Here is a 23430-nt window from a genome sequence, read left to right on the forward strand (position 1 = left end):
CATTTCATGCTCAATGAATATTGAGATTTGATACAGTTACAATGTAGGGTAATCCTCCTATATAGACCTCCTAGGGTCTACCTGCTGATCCAGGTCTCTGGACTTTTTGAGTGATGCCAACATTTTTGTCCACATCCATAAACACATAAATATGTGTGCATTCACACAATTGTATGACAACACCTACAGACATACTACATACATTCATATATGTAATAAACACACAAATGGCCAAATGAAACCTACATATACTTTAAATGCGCACTCTTGGATATACATGCACAGACACAGGGCGTGAGAGGCCCTGCTGTTAATGGCGGTGGTCCCGCTCTCCACAGTCGGCTCTGTGTTTAGCCATGTTTAGAGCTCCATTTGGGGCCAGATAAATCAAGCTGCTGTCTACAAGAAGCCTCCATTAGGGGCCCGACGAGGCCCCTGGACAGCCTGTCAGTCACCCCGTCAGTCAGCGAGCTGCCCTCTTCCAGCGTTTGAACTCGTAATTACAGGGAAACTCAGCTTGGTTTGGCCCGGCCTGGCTCCCGAGCCCTTTCCCCCCCACCCTTCACCATCTCCCTGTCGGTAGAGCTTGCTAGCCCAACGCTAATGCTAATACTAACAAACGATGGACGTTTCACCTCCACAGGAAACAGCACTGGGAAAAATATTTATGGAAACTGAAAAGTCGGCCTCCCTTTTGCAGCCCCCTTTGGCCTTTTCTTCATCCATTTCCACAAATTATTTTCGGGCTTTTAGTTTTTATTTCTTTGAGTGACAGATCCGTGTTCCACTTGAATTTGTGAGGCTACAGAGCTGCGGAGCGGCACTCCTGCCAGGCTATCCTCTGGCAGCCGTAGATTAATCACACACCAGTTAGAGGGGAGAGTGTAAAATACAGGGGCTGTGATGACTGATAGCTTTTTAAGGAGTGACACGGGGAGGGGGGAGGTGGAAGAGAGACACACCTCCAACAGAGCGACAGAAGACAGAACACACACTCACGGTGCTGGAAGTGGAAATTACACCCACCTTCCAAACAAACTAGTGAATTTTGTCCAAAGCTGGTTTGTCTTCTCTACGGGTAGCTCTGACACATAACAAACAATCATTCATGGGTTTTTCTCTATTCTGAAGCTCATCAATCATATTCGGCTGGGTGTATTTTGGAATCCTGCCACTGTAGTCGGCAGATGAAAAGGTTTCTTGAGCTTACATGCATGTAAACACACACACACACATAAAGTCAGACAGAGCTCACTAGCTCTCAGGAATTCATGAATAAAATATAGGCCCATAAAGGCAGCATGAACAATGGAAATATTATCCTCTGCTGCATAAATGCACAGCCAACCACAGAGAATTCTCGCAGGGAGCTCATTCCTCTTATCTCTTGACGGCTCGTCGGCGATGACCGGCCACAGCATGTGGAGACACACACACACACACACTGCTAACGAGGGGGAAATCCCACCCACTCCACCCCCCTCATCACCTAAGATTGATGCAGAAAATTTGCCCAGCAGACATTCCTTCGAGCCTAAATGAAAGAGGTGCCTGGTTCACCAGCATTCCTGATTGGCCACACATTCCTTTACTATTCTAACAGCAGTGTGATTGCAGGCAAGGAGCCATGAAGTAAACTTCCACAAATACTCCTAAATAGTGCAACAAGGTTTCACCTCAACTATCGATTCATACCTGGAAAAAGGTCAGGGGAGGAGAAGTGATTTAAGACTCCCCTGACAAAAATGTGATGAAGATGTCATGTATCCTCACATAATCCGCCTTCTTAACCGAACCCAAACTGCTGAGCTGGCCGTGGACCTCAGCACAATGACTCTTAATACTGACATGAATTATTAATTTGACGCATTCATCACTCTTCCGACCAGCCGTCGATAGCCTCCATTATGGCGGGTGTGTATACATTACAGAGTGTATAGTGTGTCAGAAACTTCCCGCATACAGGCCGCTAGGATGGCGGGAAGGGAGGAAGACGGTGGGAAGAGAGGAAGATGGAGGGAGAGAATGAACAAGTGATAGACGTGGAGTGACAGCAGAGAGCATTAGCCTGACGAGGCTGTGAACAGCTAGGTTAGCGTGAGACCATTACACTTTGACAGTTGAGTCAAACAGCAGATTGGAAGTCAGCAGTGAGAGTTATAAGGTTACACACAGTATAATGTGCTGATCGTATATAAACATGATAATTCTAACCTTGTGCAAGGATCACATTATAGTGGTAAAGATATGATAAATTATAAAATAAACCTGTTTAGATTTACAACAACAGTGGCAACAGTGGCGCGTGGTGGATAGCAGGGTTGTCCAATAACCGGAAGGTTGGTGGTTCGATCCCAACTCCTCCCTAGTCATTGTTGTGTGTTCTTGGGCAAGACACTTCACCCTAGCCTGTGGCGCGCCTTGCTAGTCATTGTATGAAGCTGGATCCATACTCCGCGAGACAAAGAGCGGAGAACGCGCTCCACGGGTGGTAAGAGATACAAAAAAAAGGTCTTTTCCGCACTGAGGTACCATACTCCGCGAGACGCGTGTGTGCAGAACTCCTCATACGGCCCGCCCACTAAGCTATAAGGAAAGACTTTACTGAGTTTTTTAACACACCACAAGGACGTGTGCCATGGCAAGAGGGCATTATACAGAGAGGGTGCCTGCAACAGCGTGAGATGTCCGGCGATGAGTTGTGAAAATGCGACATTAAAAGTAACAATAGCAAAGATATACAGACATTGTTAACGAGCCTATTATGCCCGGGTATGTAGGAGTATATAGAATGGTAATAACAGTCACCATCTGGTATGTGTGAACGGCTGTCTGGAGTTATTGGTGACAAATCACCCTGACTTGCCTTTCTTTCTTTCTTTTATTGCTCATCATGCAAACCGGTATGGTCTTATCTAAATCTGTTGAATCAGTGCTGTTTATACACCTACCTATATACCTGGAGAGGCTCTTGCGCTTCTCCACTTTCATCACGCCCACAATAAATTCCGACCAATCACAGCATGGTTGCCGCACAGCCTTGAAAGACAAAGTTCGGCCCGGACCCTGTGCACAGGAGTGCGGATCAGCGGGCGGTCAGAGACAAAAAATGACGTCATTTTGTGGGCGTAACGTCTGCAGGGGGGAAAAATGTCTTTGTCTCGCGGAGTATGGATCCAGCTTGACACTGCTTGTGCAGCAGCTGTAACGAATTTCCCTCTGGGATTAATACAGTATCTAAAAAAAAAAAAAAAATAAAAAAAAAAAATATCTTCATAAGAAGGTCACCTTAACATTGCTGCAAACGGACTTCTATTGAAACCTATGTGACACATATTCCCATTAAAACTGATGCCAAAATGCTACCTTCTGCTCCATGTATGTATGACGCTGTCAAACACCGAATATGCATCAGTATGTATGAGGAGGAGGAGAATGTGAAAGGAGTGAGAAGACCCTGCAGATGAAGTATGACCACACTAAGTGCTGCTGATTAAACTGTTAAGGTGACATTAAACAGAGTCAGTGTATTAACATTAAAGGCGGACATGTTTAGATCAGGCTCCCTGATTGCTTATTCTGGCAAAAACCAAGCTAACCCAAGGTGAACTCTGTTTATTTGGGTAAAAATGACATTAAGAACTTCAACAGGCTCATTCATTTCCTCTCATTAAGCTCCAACGAAATTTTAGAAGTTGATTTGCATTAAATGGATGTATTGCTAATGCACTGGGCCGTACAGAGAGAGCTGCTCTGATCACACTCAGCCAAATGGTGACGTACTGACAGCTTCAACAGCTAATGAAGAGATGATGTCACCCAACTTTGCTATGTTAATGAGAAGCTAATGGATGGTGGAAGTGACGACCGCCAAGTAAGCCTCGAGAGTAAACAGCAGAAGGCAAGCAACCATCACGTTGGCACATACACTCACTGTGACACTAACACAGTTCCACCCTCCAGGACATCGGACTTAAACAAAAGCTTGTTTGTTGTTGCTTTGTTTTAAAATCAACTTTACATTGACCTCAGCTACACTGCATACACGTGTACACTCCTGTCTCTCATCGAGCCTCTTGCCTCAGTGTTAACACAATCACAATGCCCATCAGAAACCCACAACCCGGAAACCTGAAAATGTCCTCAGTCCCGAGTAGTGTGACAAAAAATACACACAGCGATGGATGATGTGATTTACAGAGTGTGTTGTATCCAGTGAATTTCCTGTTTAGGTGATTAGCTGTGAGTTCCCACCCTGTTGGATACACAATCCAAATCATGTACGTTTAAACAGATATGGCCTGTTATTGGTATACTCTGTCATATAAGCTACTTTGACACACAGATTGTAATATTAAGTTGCATTGATGACCTCCTCTTCATTTTTAATGAAGCAAAATAAAGTAAAATAAAATGTGGCAACCTTCAGTGACAACACAGCAGGTTGCCACAGGGGGGCCTGTAGCACCCTTGTCAAAGCGACTGCAAAAAGCTTCCATGGGCTTTCTAATTTCTGTGTGTGTGTGTGTGTGTGTCTGACCTGGCTGTAAGTGGAGTCCAGCAGTGTGTCAAGGTTCTGCAGTGGTGCCGGGGTTTTATCTTTGAACCTAGTCAGCAGACGTCGCTGGATGGCTCTGAACTGGACCGCTCGCTCCGACAGAAGGTCCTGATATTGCTGAGCACTGACACGCAGCTAACACAGTAAACACACACAATTTGACATTTTGCACCAGTTTACCACATTTGCCATTTTCACTGGTAACGCCAGAGTGTGTGTGTGTGTGTGTGTTTATACCTGGAAGTGGTGGTCTACAGACAGGAAGTACTCCTGCAGTGGAAGCGGTCCACTGAAGCTTTTCTTGAAGTCCTTGACACCCAGTTTAGAGAAATGTTGGTCAAACCTCTGAACCAGCTCCTTCACCACCAACCACATGTCCCCGAACGTGTCACTCTGAATGCGGTAACGCTCTAAAAAACCAAACAAATACGCATTTAAAGAACCTCATAATTATTATTATTATGACTACAGGAACATGCACTGAGTGAAATTCTGTGGCCCCAACTGGGGCAGCAGTGCTGTGTTGTCAAAGATGCTGCTAAAAGTACAGAGGAGGAGAAGAAGGCTGTGGAGATGCAGCCAAGGCTGTGCAGCACACATGTGCTGTGTACACACACACTTTTTGCTCTGTTTTCAGAAACTGGAAGCAATGAGGGCTAAGTACACACTTTTACACAAACACTCAGCCGGCAGCCACACAATGGTAAAAAAAAATGCTGACAACAATGCAGAATGTGTTTTTTTGATCTGAAAATACACATGCACAGTGCACAGGCTATATTTAATGTTGAACATAGCTGCTGTTTAATTGTGTAAATTCCTAGTTGTAGTAGTCGGGGCGAGTATATTAACATTAAAGGCATTAGTTTGGGCCATCCTTCTTCCAGTATGTTGTGAAAAATCTGCACTGTATGCTGTTGTCAAACTCACGGGAGGTCTTGGAGGCCGTCATGGTAACCTTGGCTCCTGACAGAAACTGGAAAGCCAAACTATTCCCATCCTTATCTTCCGACTTTGCTGAAAACTCTGCAGTGAGAGACAGAAAGTCACCAAACAAGAGTGATGAGACAGATAGTGCAGCCTATCATGATACAGGACGCCAACAAAGGTGAACAAGATACAGTCACACTCTTCACAAAGAGATGCAATTTAGGCTCCTACAAATCCCTCTTCACGTAGAAAGCACACAGTCGGGACGAACATCGGGTACGTGTTTAGACTGTGGCTGATCGTCAGATAAGAGGGAAACGGAACAGAGGTTCCCAGCACTCAAACATGAGCGCAGACACAGATTTGCAAATAAATAAACATACATAAACAAACTTGTATAAATACACAGCCATACACAGATACACAGCTGTTGACTATTCATATAAATATATACACATTCACATCTCTTAGTCTGCCCCCTGCAGGCTCTTATTCACAATGTTGACATGTCATTAAAAATCATTAGCCGTTTATTAAGCATGCATCCACTCTGCACACAGTCCTACCCATCAGTATTAATCACAGTGAAATGGTTTGGAAAACTGAAGATAGTGAGCATGGATCACCTCTGTAGATGGAGCTGAGGTCAACTGGTGGTTGGTTGGTGTCCACAGTGATCTTAAACTTGGTGTTTTTGGCTGGAGAGGAAGGTACACACACCAACGCCAGAGGAAGACTGAACCTGGACTGGAGAACCCTGGGAACTCCTGAGAGAAAGCAAACACACTGACAATGAAAAACATTTCCCATTTTCCAGCAAGGCCTTTAAGTTCTATGGTGTGTGTATGGTATATTAGTAATATAATGAACAGACTAGCAGAGTTAATGTGATAATTAATTTGATGCAACTAAAACAAAGGAATGTAGTTAAAGAAGGTGCTTTTGGTTTACTTCTCATGGTGGCTAATGTAAAGTACAGTGTGCTGCTGTAACAAATAATAGACTATGGCCATAATTGGGTGCAATAATTATGTTGCTGCAAACACCATATAACAAGATGCATCATTAATTGTTTCAGAGGAGTAAATGCTTCTTTTGCTAATAGCATTTTTTACTTATTGCTACTATTAAAGCTGAGCTTTGATCAGCTGTGTGCTGTGAGCAATGATTTTTGATGCGTGTCTATACAAGGTGTTACGGTATGTGTGCTCTGGGCAGCCAAAAAGGGCAAAGTTATGAATTTCAGTAAAAAATTATGTTCAGTAATATGTCAGTAAATTTTCATTTAAAAATATGGTTTGCACAATGTATTTAACCCAACTACTACTATTATAAACATGTGTTATATGTTATTTATTCTTAAAAACCTGAGATGTCACCTCATATCATTCTATTCATTACCTCTATTTGAACTGTTCACCCTGAAATTTTCAATGAAAAACTTTTTACGTTTCTGTACTAAAAACTATTTTTACATAATATGATTGTTCGTTATATTAATTAAAATCTTTTAGAGGCGTGAAATTTTCCATGTCAAAGTGTTCCTGACGACATTTACCAGCACTGTGACCATTTTTATGACTTAGTACTGGACACATCTCAAGGTGATAAAGGAACATTCAGATAAAATGTGATTTTTGCACATTTTGTTACAGCAACTTCACTTTTTGATCTTGGTCTTTCTAAAATTCTTGCTACGGCCGGAAGGAAGACTATGCTTAGGTGTCTGCTGATCACTACCTGGAAGTCATCAAAGAAGAAGACTGACAGCACTTGTGCAAATAATTATACTCCTTTAGTTACAAATGCAGAAAGTATAAACCAAAGCTGTGACAATAATTAATTCTGCAATGTTTTACATTGATCTACAGTATCCCTGCTCCCTCTCTCCCTTCCTGAAAAACAACCTTTAACTCAGAGCCCACTTCCTCTTTAAGTGGCACCCATCTCCACCAAACCCCCCTACGGTGAATTAAAACAAGGTCGCAGCAGCGCCTTTTTAAGGCTTTTTCTCCAAACAGCACTCGGGTTAACGTTTTGTTAACACAGTCAACAGTGGAGATATTCAGATTACATGAGTATCTGAGAGCTATGACACCATGAGACTCAACGTCAACAAAAAAAGCGCAGAGGCGCGTTTTTGTCGGAGATCCGAAAAGGGAAGTTTTGTGAAAAGTGGTTGGAGAGAAGAAGGAAAAAAAGAAGAAGAAGGAGGCGAGTTAAGGCCAACTACAACTGTGTCCTGAGCCTTAGCAGTGCTGAGCTTGGCAGAAATCTACACTTAGCTAGAATAACAGAGCGAGGGAAAGGAGGGATGGAAGAAAACAGTCGTTAAGAAGAGATGGAGCGAGGTAACCAGAGGAGAGGAGAGGAGGTGAGCTAATGATCAGAGTGGGACAAAATCAAGCAGAAATAAATAAATATATATAAGAATTGACAGCTGGTGTTGGTGGGAGAGACAATTTAACTATGAAAAGTTCCAGGTTATTAGAGATAGTAATAATTACCTACAACTACTGTGCACCTTTTTCATTCCAGACAAGCAATTATTATGTGATTATGTGAAAAATTCAATTTGGTTTGAATACATGAACTGAGGCAGAGAGAGAGAGAGAGAAGAAGAAGAAGGGAAGAGGCAGAGCCAAGGAAAACAGGAGAAAACAGAGGGAAGGAAGAGGAGGGGGAAAGAAAATGTCCACTTTCTGCTCTCGTCACTCGCTTAATTTCTCATTGACACTTTGTTCTGGATCACCGGATAGTTAAACAACGAATCAAATCCAACAGTCACAACAGTGCTGGTTAGATACACACGTTGTCAAAGTGAATATGGAGCAGGTTTACTAAATATAAATGCAAACCTGATTTGAAATGTTAACTATTTTCTGCTGTTAGAGGACCTTATTGATGTCTGGGTTTCATCTACTTTTCTCTCATCCAGCTTTAGTGCTGGATTTCCACATGAGCAGGTGAACGCAGCATGACAAAAACAGCAAAAATCAGATCCAGATCCCTTCAAATATAACCTTTTTTGTGTGTGTCTCATATTATTTAAAGACAAAGTGTTCCCTGAATTTTTTTAAACATCGCAAACACTCAAAATCCTTCACAGATGACCATTTTTCAAGCCGAACCAATATGTTTACAGTAAGTTTGACGATAATCAAGGCGGACATGATGTACACCGTGATGGATTGCCTGACTAAACCCAAGTCTCAAGTCTGTCCAAGTTGAATTTCATAACATACTGAAATGAATGAAACCACACGCCACCTGAAAGGAAGGGAAAAAAATCAAAAACACCAAGGTATGCTTAGAAAAATAATCATCACTAAGGTAAAGTATATCTGAATGTATAAAGACTGTATTACCCCTTATTTTAAACCAATACTTGTATGTGACTGCACTGAGCTGTGCTGGTAACATAACACTGAAACCATACACTGTACTAAGCATAAGGTGATTCAACGTATACCACAGACAAAAAAATATTTGTATGAAAAGAGTTTTTAATCATGTTATCTATATGTTTTATTTTAATAATTAACAAAGGCAACTGGAGGAATGAGGTACTAGGAAAAAAAAACACCAACAGCGAATTACCTATAGCTACTATCTATTTCTATCCATTTTTAAACCTAGATAATTCAAAATAAGATCTGTGACATTTTTGCTTTAAGTTAACATAAAATCAGAATGTCACCATTCCACACCTACACTGTGCAAAGAAACAACTCAGTCTGGTGAACAAGTCTCTTAAAGGCACTCATCTACACAGTTAGTGTATAAAACCTGCATCAATTAGAAGAAGGGTTGTGATTGGCTGTGTGGGGCTTATCTGGGTAGAAATCTGTGGAAATGGGAGTAAGAGCAGATGCTCCTCCTGAAGTGAATAAAACAAGATTTATCCAGCAGGCTACTAAAAATGACCCCTGGCGTACAATGTGCAGAAACACATAGAATAAACACTATTATTTTGATGTTACAATAAGGGAATCCTGTCCTATGGGGTTAATAATGGCTTGGGGAAAAAAGTGACATAATAAAATAATTCAAGTTAAAGAGGGCAAATATGACACAGACAGTGCAGGGACTGGAGGTCGTGAAGGGCTTGGAAAGTCCATGGGAAACATTCTTCCACCTCACATTCAGCTGTGCCATTTGCTAGTCACCACTTTGAGTGTGTGGCTGTAAATCTGTACATATAGTCACGTCCCTGCCCACATCTGTACAATCCCTGCCTGTCGTCACCAGGTCACAGAAACGCAAGTTTCCCTGCGTGTGTCTCGGTGTGTGTTACAAAAAACACTCCCCACATACTACATCTCTAAGAGTGTGGATGTGTTTTATGTCAAATATGCACACATCAGGCACAACATTAAAACCACCTGCACGATGCCACGGAGGGGTGTGCATGGTCTGCGACGGTGTTTAAGTAGGTGGGACAGTACGTGTCAATTTCCTGACAGTACATCTCACTGACTCTGCTGTAAGAGTCCTCTTAACTTGCAATATGGTTGATGCAGGAAATGGCGGTTTGTCAACTAATATGCAACCACTGATGCTGTACTGTCATTCCAGAGGACTGGTTCCAATTAGCTCTAATCTGTGTGTGTGTGTATGTGTGTGGTGAGTTAGAGGAGACACTGGGAAAGAGAGTGAGTGAGACCAAGGAGTTTATTTGAGTAGAGGACCACAGTACTGGATCGAGTTCCTACCAAGTTATGTCCAAGTCTTCAGTTATCAGTCATTTCTATCATGCAACAGCTAAATACACTGTGTCACCAAAAGTAAATGGACATTATGCAACTTGCGTGTACTTCTGCACTGCTAGTCATAAAGCTGGGAACCATAATTCTGCAGGCTACTAGATCTGCAGCTGATCATTGGTTTCATTATTGATTGACTGTCCATGATTAATTTTTTAATACATTTTGACATGTTATGGACATTTAGTGTCCTAAACTGTTTCCTGACTAACTCGACTAAGGGTTCTAGCTCATTAGCACATACAGTATAATGAGTATTTGGATGATAACTGTGTATTTGTCAGCTTCCTGATTCTTAATAGTACAAAAAAAAAATCAAAAGTGTGGTTGCAGTAAAGAAATGATCTTCTCACATTGGTGTGGATAAACTTTCCTGTCCTGACCTCCTCACCATCCCTTTATCAGACTATCAAAATGCATAGCAGCCAACATATGTGTATATGTAGAGACATCCCCACAATGGTACATGGGTATCAAAGCTGAAGAAACAAGTAACTGTAGACAACTGAAGACAGCACGGGTTAGAGCAATAGGGAGGAGAGGGGTCTGCTGGTGGAAACATCTGGAAAACTTTCTAATGATTCAAATAATTGATTCAGAACTCGACAGCAAAGAGTGGACAGGTCAAACTACACAACGATGGCCTTTTGTTGCCTTTGTTGGCTTGATCCAGGTGACCCTTAGGCCACATTGTATTTTAATCTTCTAATACTCTGAATTAAAAGCTTTTTAACATGTGGAGCTGACACAAAATATTAATATTTACAGTTTAGACAGATAGAAACACCACATACTGATTGTGTGTGTGTGTGTGTGTGTGTGTGTGTGTGTGTGTGTGTGTGTGTGTGTGTGTGTGTGCACACATATACTACTACAGGGCCTCTAAGCCCACTATAGATTACAGGACATCCTATTCTGTATCAAAGCACACAATCTCAGACGTACTAAAACAAACACTGGAGGACAACTAGGAACACTGCTGCTGGAATACACGTGTGTGTCTGTGTGTGTGCGTGCGAGAGAGCGCGAGAGAGGTAATATAAGAGTTTATGCATTTCTATGTATGTGTGTGAGACAGATGATCTGTGTAAACTGCATTGAGTTGTAAAAGGATAAATAGATATAAATGGGATATTTACATTTTTTCATAGAGTGAGGAAATGTGTTCAGTATGTGTGTGTGTGTATGTATATGTGTGTGAACAGTATCACATAGCAGGAACATAAACAGCAGGCAGCAGTCTCTTCCTGTATATACAGTAGTGTGTGTGTGTGTGTGTGTGTGTGTGTGTGTGTGTGTGTGTTGTGCATTTTTGAGAAACCATGAGTGTGTAGGAATGTGAACATGTGAGAGTCTGGGAGTATATCTTTTAAAATTCAGGAGCTAAGGCGTGTGTATGCATGTGTGCCGTAAATGAGTGCAAATCTACTTCCTCTATTCTAATCAGCTCAACTGAAAAAACTAAACAAAACACTTACCTTTGGGATTAAGCTCTGCAGAAAATAAGAAGAAAATAAGAACAGTTTAAAAAGATCAGAAAAAAACAATAATGAAAGATGAATATGAAAGAGGTATCACTCCTCAAAAAATGAATGAACTGGACTAAGGGAATTCTGTGGGAAAACCTCCATCCTCCTGCACATGGTTATAGACAACGCTTTATACACACTCTTGGAAAATACATGTGGAGGACGATTTCCGAGCCAATCCAATCCTGAAAGTGATAGGGTGTCCAAACCCACAATTAAACAGCTTCTCCACAAGACGTTAGTATGGAAATGGGTTGTGATGGGATAAGGAGAAATAAGACTGATCAGAATCAAGGGTTTAGCTCATTTAAAAGAAGTGAGGGGACCTTAGAAAGTTATATGTAAGCACCCATTTACCCCAATTGTGTTTGTAGCAGATGTAGCGGTCACTCTGCTCTATCTTGCGAACAAAAGTCTGAAATTTGGAGGAGCATATATGTGCATCTGCCAAACAGCATTTGAAGAGAGTAGAGTAAGAAACACACACATCTCGTGTATTTTTGTAAAAGGAGACCATCTCTTATCCTCGCTCCTTATTGCCATATTTTCCCAGCTGCTCTGGGATTTACAGAGTCAGTCTGCTGCTTCTCTAACCTTTAGGCCGCAGCAATAGGAGTCTGGCAGATTAAGCTCTGATTTGATTGGTCGAAGAGGATTTCCTGCGAGGGCGAATGAGAAGCAGATGGCAGGTTGCAGGCCAATGAAAAGGCACAGAGGTGCTGAGTCAAAGTGTTCACATTTTATTTAACCCGATGAAAGTCATGCTTCTATACAACTGCCACTCTCTCCCCTAACTCTCTCTTATGAATTATACCTTTTTTTCCAGAACTATCATGCTTGTAATCAAGAAACATGTATTTATTTACAATTAAAAGCATGTAAAAATCTCACTGGACTTTCCCCCCCTATGTCTTTTTTATTATTTATTTTTCTATTTAAAACAAATGTAGCGTGTAAATGCTTATTCTTAAAGTTCTCACATTGTGAGCATAATGGCCGAACCACCTAAAAAAACCTGATGCGCAACATACCAATAAATCCCTGTAATATCTTTATATTCTGCAGCATTATCTAATCCTGAAACGCTAACTCCTGTCATGACTTCGTCTGGGATTCAGATTACCCGTCTGAGCTGCCAAAGTAAAGAAAGAAAAACTGAAGGGGAGAAAAGAGGCTAAAACAACACGAAGAGGAAAGGGAGAAAAAGAAAAGCGAGAAAGAGCTAAAAGCATCGATGTTGAGTGAAACCTCCAGTTAAACGTAAAGGACATGTCAAATGGAGCAAGAAGGCTCTCACAGCAAACACACCTACACACACAAACACACCTACACACACACACATCTACACAGTAGCCGCTCCTGGCTAGCTGCCAGCCAATGTTCAATCAGTCTTTCCTGTTCTAAAATCTCCTATAACGGCTGAGAAATTAGCCTGCTTAAAATGTGAAATTCTGGATCCATTAGCTGGTGAGGAAGAAAAAAAAAATCAGTTTAATGTTTCATGACTGCGAGCATTTATTATATCAATAATAGCTGAGAAGTTTGAGAAGGTGTTCTTTTGTATAATTGACTGCAGACTTTTTTACTTTTTTTTCTTAAAAATAAAAGGTCTCAGCTTTTAAAAATATTCCTCCTTGAGATTTACTAGACCTCTTTCTTTTTTTAAAACAACAAAGAGTTAAAATACCATATATATTATATTTTCTTTACATGTACTTTTTTCAATGCCTTGTGGCAGAAAGCGTTCCTTGTTATACATACAGTGTACGCTAACCAAAGAAATCTAACACGTTGATCTGCTTGACAGAGGTAATGAGGGGCAACACCATCCTTGCAACTGAATCTCAGACTTTGTAAGAGGCAGGACCCAACAAAAATACTGCAGCGTCCTGGATACATCAACATGCGGAGATCCTGGTCACTCTGGCAAGCGCAATAAAACAAGAGGAGAAAACAACAAAGACTGCCAGCTAGCTTCCTAGGTTTCCACATGAACAGGCTTAGCAACCAAATGAATCATGGCTGGCCGTGTTTTATGGAAAGTATACGCACGGTCACAACTTATCTTTGACTGCTGCCGATGAAAATGCCCATTGTGTTATGAGCTAACAATGTACTGTAAATGCCAACTTGACCGCTTGATCCTTCTGGAGTGCGTTTGTGTAGAGCACGCTCTCTGGGTATTAGTGAAATCACAGAGGGGCACTAATGAAATTCTTTCTAGATTGTAACTACTCCTGCCACCGTCGAGCCCTCTTTGAAGGGCTTAAGAAGTCAACAGTCTTCTTAAATGTCAAAGTCTTTGTAGGGCTTAAAAAGGAGGGCATGGTAGCCTCGGGGTGGGATGGTATTTTGTATAGGGTGGGTTGGTTGCGAAAGCGTAATCATCACCCCTGGGTGGGAGTGAAGAGAGAAAGAAAGTAATAGACAAAGTGGTTGCATTCCTCCTAAGAGGATGAGAGGAGACGAGGCATTACTGCAGATTAGCAGTGGTGTTACAACTACAAACCCACACATCCACACACATGCTTCTAAGGATGACCACTTTGCTGGAGTTTACAGGAGATAGGGCTCCACATGATGGAGGATTAGATCGCAACACAGTGTACTGGGTTGTAATGAGTGGTTCTCCACCTGATGTTGGTCCACTCGCTATTAGCTATGAGGTCATAAAAAAATGTTAATCAGCGATGATACATAATCATGGCAAAAAGAACCCTCTTAGAATTCTGTGATTCGATGTATCAGGACATCATAAAAGCATCTGGTCCTTTGCAGGTTTAACAATTAAATAAATACCACCATGATTCAATCTGTCCTCCATCGCCATGCTTGACAGCCCGCTAGCGACGTGATACTTCCGAGTCCACGGGGACAGTGTCCAATTCGCGCACAAAAGCCGCAAACATCCTTCAAACTAGCCCCGAGTTTATTTTCGACAGGGCTACAAAGGAATAAACTGCTAGGCGCCACCTAGCGCAACATCAAGCTGGGTTAAGCTGGATTGAGCGCGAACATGCATGTGTGAGCCGGATTTGAAAATAGGTCTGAACGTATCCAGCTTAAAGGTTATCTGGATTCAACCCTTCTCTAGCGGGATTGACTTTCTCCTGTGTGAATGGGGCCTAACTGAGGCCTGTAGGGTCTGACGTGGAGCTCTGAGACCTTGTGGTGAATTCGCTGGGATGTCCACTTCAGGGAAGAACCTGCAGTTGTATTTACCTCATTTTAAAACCTGCTAAGGGCCCTAATGGTTATTATTAAGTTAAGATATGAATCAAACAGGGTGTTTGCTTTCTTCATTACTGTAGGTTTGTGTGTTCCTTCTAGGGTCACACGATATGTTCATATGTTCACATTAACAGCCAGTTGGATTTATATCTAGGTTTAAAGCCATGCATAATTAAGGATGTTACTGCATTGACTGACATTTGGTTCTCATCTTAGTACCTGTACCTCACCTCTTTTCTCATTTTTTGCATCCCCATCCATCATCCTCTCCCTCCAACCTGTAATAACCCACTTCTATTTCCACTTACAGTCTAACAGGTCCCTTCCAAAAGAAAAGATTAGCTTCCTACGCAGGGAGCTGCTTGGCTTTTAAGGTCCACTGAAATACTCCAGACTCCTCTATTTTCTGCTATTCTTAGCATCACAATAAAGCCTAACAAGAAAGAAACACTTCCCAATATTTCCAGACATTTCACATTAAATGTGCTTCTGGGGAGGGGAAACTGTTCCACCAACAGAGGCCTGCCAAAGCAAATGTAATCCAAAGGAAACAATAGCATGAAAACAGATTTTTTTTTTTCATGACCTGATTTCTGAACAAATGTTGAAATATTTTTTTAAAGGAGGTCTGTGACATTTGCAATAAAGAGTGGTTTTGTTGGTTTGCAGGGGAAAGTAATATCTTCCAGAAATACAGCAGGGCCTGGAAACAGATGCCTGGAGGCAACGAGGGGATGAACTGGGCTTGTCTGGAAAGAGCCCAGATGTCTTTACGTCAAGTCAGCGCCCTGTTAGCAGCTGGTGCTCGGCACACACTGTCACACAACACTAGATATGATGTTATACACCAGACTGCTTTATAATGCTGCTAATGCTCATGCTGGTGCAGAAACTCTCTAGGTATTAGCAATTCTTCAAAACAACCCTGAAGGCACTGCTGACCGTACCTTCTGACCCTCTGCACAGAAAGAATGTGTTTCATAATTTGCACGGATTTGGCCAACAAAAGCTAAAAAGTTGTGATTCATGTGAGGACATTTTGTACATCATGTTCAGCATCGACATGGAATAAGAAGATACTAAAACCTGCAGCACATGCAGTGTGAGGTGAGCCAAAAACATGTCACTGAAGGGTAGAGCGATTTAATCTTGAGCAGAAATTCACAGCTATTCTCACGCTACTTCATAAACCTGTACAAAAACAAAGGAACCTCCTGGAAACTACTCACCCATACACTTCACATCATGAGTAGTGATTAGTTAAGAGATTACACAATTATACAATCAATTGCTACCAGTGATTCTTGGGTAAGTCCCCTATAGGGGTAGTGTTTGCATGTGTCACGTGACTTTTTTTACCTGTAGGTGAGCTGTAGGACACAGTGATGTCTCCGGATAGGTCAGCAGGAGGGTATCGGCCATTGAGGAAAGCTGAAAATGCCACAACTGTGGATGCACCAACGCCTGGAGGCAGAGAGCAAACATTTTTGGCATGAACAAAAAAAATAACCTAATAAAGCAGTTTTCAAAGTACTGGCTTCCCGGTATAGTCGACTCTGTGCTCTCGATCTTCTATAAAGCAATAAAAATAACCACACATGCATCATACCTAAATACTATGGTTGTATCAAATCCAATATTACTATTGTTCACTGGCCCTAATGTTTGCTCAATAGTCAAATCAGGCAATGGATAATGAGGCTTAGCTTTTCACTTTTCACAACTCAGCATCTGCAGTAAATGCATACTGTAGTTGGAGACAACATGGAGCAGGCCAGGGCATCATGCTTGCTACGCTAATAAGTCCGACAACTGCTTGTAATATCTGCAAAGGAACCAGCATCAGGTCATTATCTGGTATCTACTGATACGCAAAATCCAGTTAGTAGTGTTGTGGCTCAAGGCCTTTTGTGCTAATATTCGTTAAGAGACACAAAAAATGAGTGACCTTGATTTTATTGTCGCTGTGTATAAAATCTTCTGTCATCAATTACTTTTGGGAGAAGGAGAGACGGGTTACTGGATGTTTCAAAACACCCAAACGAAATTTGATCTCAGCTAACCTAATGAGGACACCTAGGTGTAGCTTACCTAATATTAATGGGAACATTACTCAAAGCTGGCTCATAAATAACTGACACATTTAGTACAGTATGACACCAACATGGTACATCATCTAACAAACACAAAGCTAAAAAATTACACATGTTGTTTATTTGTAATTTGTGTAGATTAGTGAAGCTACCAGTTAGAGTGCAATGTGTGATTTTATTTTACAATCGAATGGATGTAGCAGAAAGTAGGTAGGATTTCTTTCAACCAATTAACATCATGTGGATTGGGATTGAGATTTAATATTATCTCTAAACTGTGCATTACAAACTGGTAATGTGCAGCTTAGAAGAAAGAGGCATTTAGGAGGCCAGTAGAGTTTAATCAAACACTATTAGGCTGCATTAAAAAGAAACTGTACCTCAAACATTTCTGCTTTTATTTTAGCCATTTTTTTAGCCAACTTTCTTCCCAGCCACTGACTGTAATTTATGCTTGGAATCCCCCTTTGAGTAATGTGTTGTTTTTACAAATGTTCCTGAATTTTGAGTGAGATTTCCTTACTTCCAGAACAGAAATACTGTTCTTACTGTAGCTCTCTTTAAAGAAAGACATTGAATGATGAATAAGGAAACGGCGTAGTCGAGGAAACGCACATACTTGAAGAGTCAGCAATTTCATGGTGCGGACAGAACAGGATACAGTAAGCCTGACGTTAACCAGATCCCTTAATGTACACACACACACACACACACACTGCTTATGCTAAACATCATCACGCAGGGTGAAGACAGAGGATTAACAAGAATTGTAACCCGTGTGCACCCAGGACTGAAATCATAAGTAGCATGTGAGACGGCCGATGACTTGTAGCTTCCCTTCAAATACCTTAAAGCCAACAGGGGAAGAGAAAACTAGAGAAAGAGAGAGGGAGGGAGGGAGACGGAGAGCAAACAAGGTGGAGAGAAAAAGCAGGGATCAAATACAGACAGAGAGGAAAGGATATATTACAGCTAATGGCTCCATGCAGTCACACACACACACAGGGTGGTGTGGTGGTGTAATGGGGCATGATGTTCCTGAGCTCGGTCTGTTACAGGTGACTGAATCCCAAGTATGTGTGTGTGTGTGTGTGTGTGTGTGTGTGTGTGTCCTAATGGAAGTGCATATGTGATTTCTGAAAGTGTGTGAAATGACTGTATATATTTCTAAATCTAAGTTAACATAGCAAAAAACATCACTGACACACACACACAGGGGAGACAAGGCCTCTTGAGTTGAGGATAGACAGAGCAGGAGGAGGCAAGATGGATGAGAGGAGATGAAAGAAGAGACAAAGACACCCCCCCCCCCCCCGATAAAAAGCAGAGACTCTCTCCACACTCCTGTGATGCTCCGACAGACTGACCTCCTCGCTCGCTCTTTCTCCAACATTGTTATCCTGTCCTTACCACCTTACTAGAAGTAGAAGTACAGTATTTCTCTACAGATGCAGTGAGAGGCTGTAAAGGAGCCAGAACATATGCCTAATATTTTTCATGTATATAATTGAGCTGAATTAAAGGCAATGAATCCACATTGTCCTTTGCATTTTCACTCCTTCCTTTATCTTCATCTTTTCCTTTCGCTTTCCTTGCCGACTCCCTGCCTGTCATTCTGTCTGTCAGCAGAAGGCTTTTAACCTGTGTCCCCCAGGGGTCATGCTGGTCAGATTGGTTTAAGTGCTTTAAGTGTTCCCAGGCCCCATTAAGACCAACAAACAAGACCGAAGAAGACACAAAGTGATCCCTTTTCTTCTTTTTCTTTTTCTGTCTTGTCACCACATATATATATTCAGGCGCATCTGGACAGGTCAGGGCATTTAACCCTCGAGTGCCAGGTAACATTGTCTGCCTGCGTGACCCGGGGATCCAACCCAGTGAGACTGTTCAAACTGGTCCCAGTGTTCTCAGGCACATTAAACCATTAGCACCGCTGCCAACAAAAACAAACTCCACAAAGGCTGCTGAAATCCCCCTTTTTACTACCACTCCTCCTTCACCTTTATTTCCCCACTTCTTTCCACAGTTTTTTCACCCTCACCGACTGTTTTCACTGCTTCTGCACCTTTCATACCCCTGGGTTCTACTCTAATGTTTCTCCCACCATTTTTACCCAAACTTTGCTCTTATTAACTTCTTCTTATCATGCAAGAATGTTTTGTTGATAGAAGTGAGGTGCAGGTAGGCCTATGTAGGAAGATGGCAGAATGAAGATGTGTCAGTATTTAGCCCAGCCCAAACAAAACAAAAAACTCCACATTTGGTTAATAACACACCCCACAGACAGGATACATGGTTACAATTATGCTAAAGGAGAAATAGGGGCAAACTGTCCCATATATGACACGTTGCTCTGTTTACGCTAATGCATGTGTATTGTGTATGTGTAATATGATTGCATTAACCGATGTTGTCCGATCATAAGACCAATACAGCCACAAAGGTGTGTGTCAGCAGTTAGGACAGTGGGGACACAGGCAATGCAGTGGACCTTCACTCAAGAGTCTGGGGTTCTGATCCGCCTAACGCCATGACTTGTTGTTATTTCTCTTGCCGTTAGGTTTCTTTGTTCTGCAGTGTTTCATTTTCAGTTTCATTTTTACTTGCATGTAGCATTAGAAATTAAAAACTACTGTTTAAGGTTAGGCACAAAAAAACAGTAGAATTGATTACCGATGTGCAAAAATCTTCAATATGTCTCCAATATATAGCATCTAGGACATTTTACAAGGAAAACCGTTCCCTTCCACTGTCACCATTTTCGGGTACCATCGTTATCATTACTCACAATTATTAATGTTGCATGTTAATATGGTTAGCTTTTCCACTGCTATAACACTGACTATGGACTGTTAGTGGAACTAACAAAGAATTACCTCATCCTGCCTACGATAACTACACTCCTACAACATGACATCAGACTGGACACATCATCTTTCACACCATTTTCTGTTTCACTTTGACCTTGCTCTTCATGTGGGCATCAACTAAAAAAAACAACAACATAAATTGGAATAATCAGCATGAGCCTCCTATGCTTTCTAAACAAACATTGTTTTTGACCTACCAGTTTAACTGAAAGTAAACACAGAAAGTAGCAGTCTGGCACAGCCTTTACGGCTAATTCAAGCAATGTTTGTCTTAACTTTAAAATGCTCTTTACCTGTTGCCGACTTAGTGCCCACAGTGGCACACACATCGGAAAATCGCAGTTGGTAGTTGGAAGCACACAGAGCAGTTTTTCTCAAGCCCCGAGAGAAATTGTGTGTGTTCTTGAATGTCTTTAGACATTCCCCATTGTCTGTGTGTGTGTGAATGTGTACAGCACCCTGTAGGTGTCAGGCTTCAGGTGATAGTACTTAACAGCTTAGGTTAAACTGACTACTGACTTTTAGGAAGAGGTCAAAAGTCAAGAGGGTTGGAGAGATGGGCATCTATACCACACAAGGAGAGGGGGACAGGGTGTGTGTGTGTGTCAAATAAAAAAAACAAACATGGTGGATAAATTTGTTGTGAGACATTCCACGTCTGCTACTGGTTTATATGTGTATGTGCTAAAGTTGATTAGTCCAGCAACAACTTTGACCTCTGCAGGGCAGGATTAGGTCAGATCGCTGTGTAGGGTCCGTCCTTCAGTACAATCATTACTATCTAATCGTCAAATCTCAACTTCAGAGGAGTTTACTGGATTGGAATGTTTTGGTTAGAGCTCCAAGTGATGTATGATAATGAGGATGACTTTTTGGCAACATGTAAAAGAAAAAATGACTCCAGATATACGCTGAAAATCCAGTTAGTGGTAATGGAAAATAGAAACATGACTGCTGTGATCAATAAAGAGCAGATTTCTAATAGTTCCTATACCTCATGATGAACTGCGTATAACACAATAAAATGCATGTGTCAGCTTAGTCCAGGGGTCTCAAACTCAAATTGGATGGGGGCCACTCAGTGTTTGCTTCAACTTGCAGAACCAGCATCCTTCTTGGCTTTGAGATGTCAGCCCTCTCCATACTGTTGTGTCTACTTTTTCCTGTCATCACCCTAGAACTGTCATATTGTGTCCAATGTTCAATGGAGTAATGGTGTATATTCCTTTTTTTCCTTTGCCTTGTCAGGCAGGTAGCACTTCATCTCAGCTCAATAAAATAATATTGCATACTGTGTCCATCTTTCTTGAAGCTGCATTCATCATCCAGTGTTGTGTTTGTATTTCAATTTAGATTTTTTTTAAATTTGTAAGAATAATTAAAATATTACACTAAAAAATTGGGTCAGATTATATTTGGACATCATATACAGGCAGGATGGGGGGGGGCAACAGGCCAGATGTGTAAATTTAGTTGTCCTGCCCTAGCATACAGCATCAAGATGTATTTAAGCATCATGGTGTTAAGGAGGTACAGAGAACAGCTTAGAAGAATGAACAATATTAAAACTGGAATGTTAATTATTGATTTAAAAGGACAGATCTGTGCAAAATTAGATATTGGATATTTTCCTCCCTGGTGTGCAGTGCTGAGATTGTTTTGGTGTAAGCTGCAGAGTTTTGGAAACTTTTAATGTAGTAGCTACATCCAGAAACTCTGCATGCATCTAAGCATCCACTTACAACCATTAATGTTTTTATCCTCTCACAAGGACAAGCCTATCTTCATGGATGGATAGATGCACAGTGACACTGCCGTCATTTTCTGCTGTTTCATTCATAAGAACAAGCTGCAGTATGAGAGTACTCAATTGTAGTCTGCATGACAGGTGTTCACATATGTGTGTCCGTGTGTGTGTTTATTTTACAGTGAAAAGAAAGAGATACAGAGAAGGGGAAATGAGGATAGGTAATAAAGAAATGTAGAGCAGGAAATATGGGATGTAGGAAGGAAAAGGAAGAATTAAAAAGGGAACAAGAGCAGGTAGAAAAACACAGCCACAGGGGGACAGACTGACAAATGAAAGAGAGGAGGCTGAGAAAGTAAAAGCTGGAAAGAGAGAAATGGTCGAGAGAGAGAGAGGAAAAGTGTGAGAGAGAGCGCGGGAGAACAAAGAAGGCAGTGTGTGGTGAACAGGGGATGGAGTCGCCATCTGAGACGAATAAAAACTGGAATAACAATAAAAGTCAGAAAGCGCTACCTCCCCTCCTTTACACGACCTGCCCCGCCAACACTGACCAGCATGTGCACACACAAAACGCGCGTGCAACAAGACTTTCGCTTGTCCTTTGTTTTTCGTTAAGCACTTTGTGACAAATCTCTGCAGGAAGGTTTGGAAGTAAACTTGAGTTGACACTTGCACTTATACTGCACACACACACAAACAAGTGTGGACGCACGCTGAGCCGGAGAACCAAAGACAGATGTGACAGCCGCAAGCACATGCACACACACACCCACACAGACGTGCATATAATAGCTGCAGTAACTGGAGAAAAACTACTGTTCCCAGGGAGATGTGTGTGTTTGTTTGTGTGTTTGCATCTGTGGTGTCAAGTGAGGTCTCACTTGAAAGCGTTAGACAAAGTGTACAAGATAAAATGATGGGAAACAGACAGGGGAGGTGTCACAGCAGCTGTGTTATTGTTATTAGTGTTGCTAGTGTTAAATTATAGCCACATATTACTCACCCTTGTAGCTGTCTTTTTTGTATTGCATGTTATGTAAAAGGTGATCAAATGTTAATCAAACTAAATTAAAGCAAATTAAAAAAGGACAAAATATTAATAATAATATCATTTTGCTACATATATCTGTATTAATAATAAAGTATATCTGTATATTTTTGGCCAAAAAACAATACAAAGTGACACATCTGTCTTACTAAGCACTAAGGGCAGCAGAAACTGTTAATATCATTGACCGTATATAGATCGATGACATCACAGCTTCCCAAAGAGAAAAAAATCTCACACTTATCTGTGTCTAAATGCTAATTTTATCCCGACATTTGCACTAAATTGGCTAAAAAAAAAAATGAAAGTAATGTCACATTTAGCAGCCAACTAAGCCGCCAAGCTACAGGCTTGGCTCGCTGTGCAGCTCATATAGAGCTAATACACTACACACACTACATATTGTTTCGCACTATTAAAGGTAGGGTAGGAGATTTCATTCTGATGCACTTTTTGTTAAATTAGTGTAACTTCTCTTTACAATCCGATAGCAACCGATTAGTTTGACAGTTTCACATTAAAACGAAGAATCTGAATCATCTGTGGAAGCTATAAAACACTAAAAACATCAGCCAATCCTCCGAGTGGACCCTGTGCAGAGTACTGGCTGGTTGTCACTCTCTTCCTGCTCTGCATGCACCAGAGAGGTACGTGCATG

The 23430-nt window shown here is 41.4% G+C and overlaps 1 protein-coding gene across 1 annotated transcript in view; it reads right to left on the bottom strand.

Moving 5' to 3' along the window:
* The window catches only part of bbs9 (Bardet-Biedl syndrome 9), a 129881-nt gene that overhangs the window by 82407 nt on the left and 24044 nt on the right, over positions 1-23430 (bottom strand). Inside the window, exons 14-18 of the mRNA XM_028425193.1 lie at positions 16374-16478; positions 6115-6255; positions 5489-5584; positions 4796-4968; positions 4541-4693 (exon numbers count right to left, since the gene is read on the bottom strand). Coding sequence (XP_028280994.1) covers positions 4541-4693; positions 4796-4968; positions 5489-5584; positions 6115-6255; positions 16374-16478 — 668 coding nt within the window. The remainder of the gene's footprint in view (positions 1-4540; positions 4694-4795; positions 4969-5488; positions 5585-6114; positions 6256-16373; positions 16479-23430) is intronic.

This window comes from Parambassis ranga, chromosome 16 (assembly GCF_900634625.1).
Source record: "Parambassis ranga chromosome 16, fParRan2.1, whole genome shotgun sequence".
NCBI lineage: Eukaryota > Metazoa > Chordata > Actinopteri > Ambassidae > Parambassis > Parambassis ranga.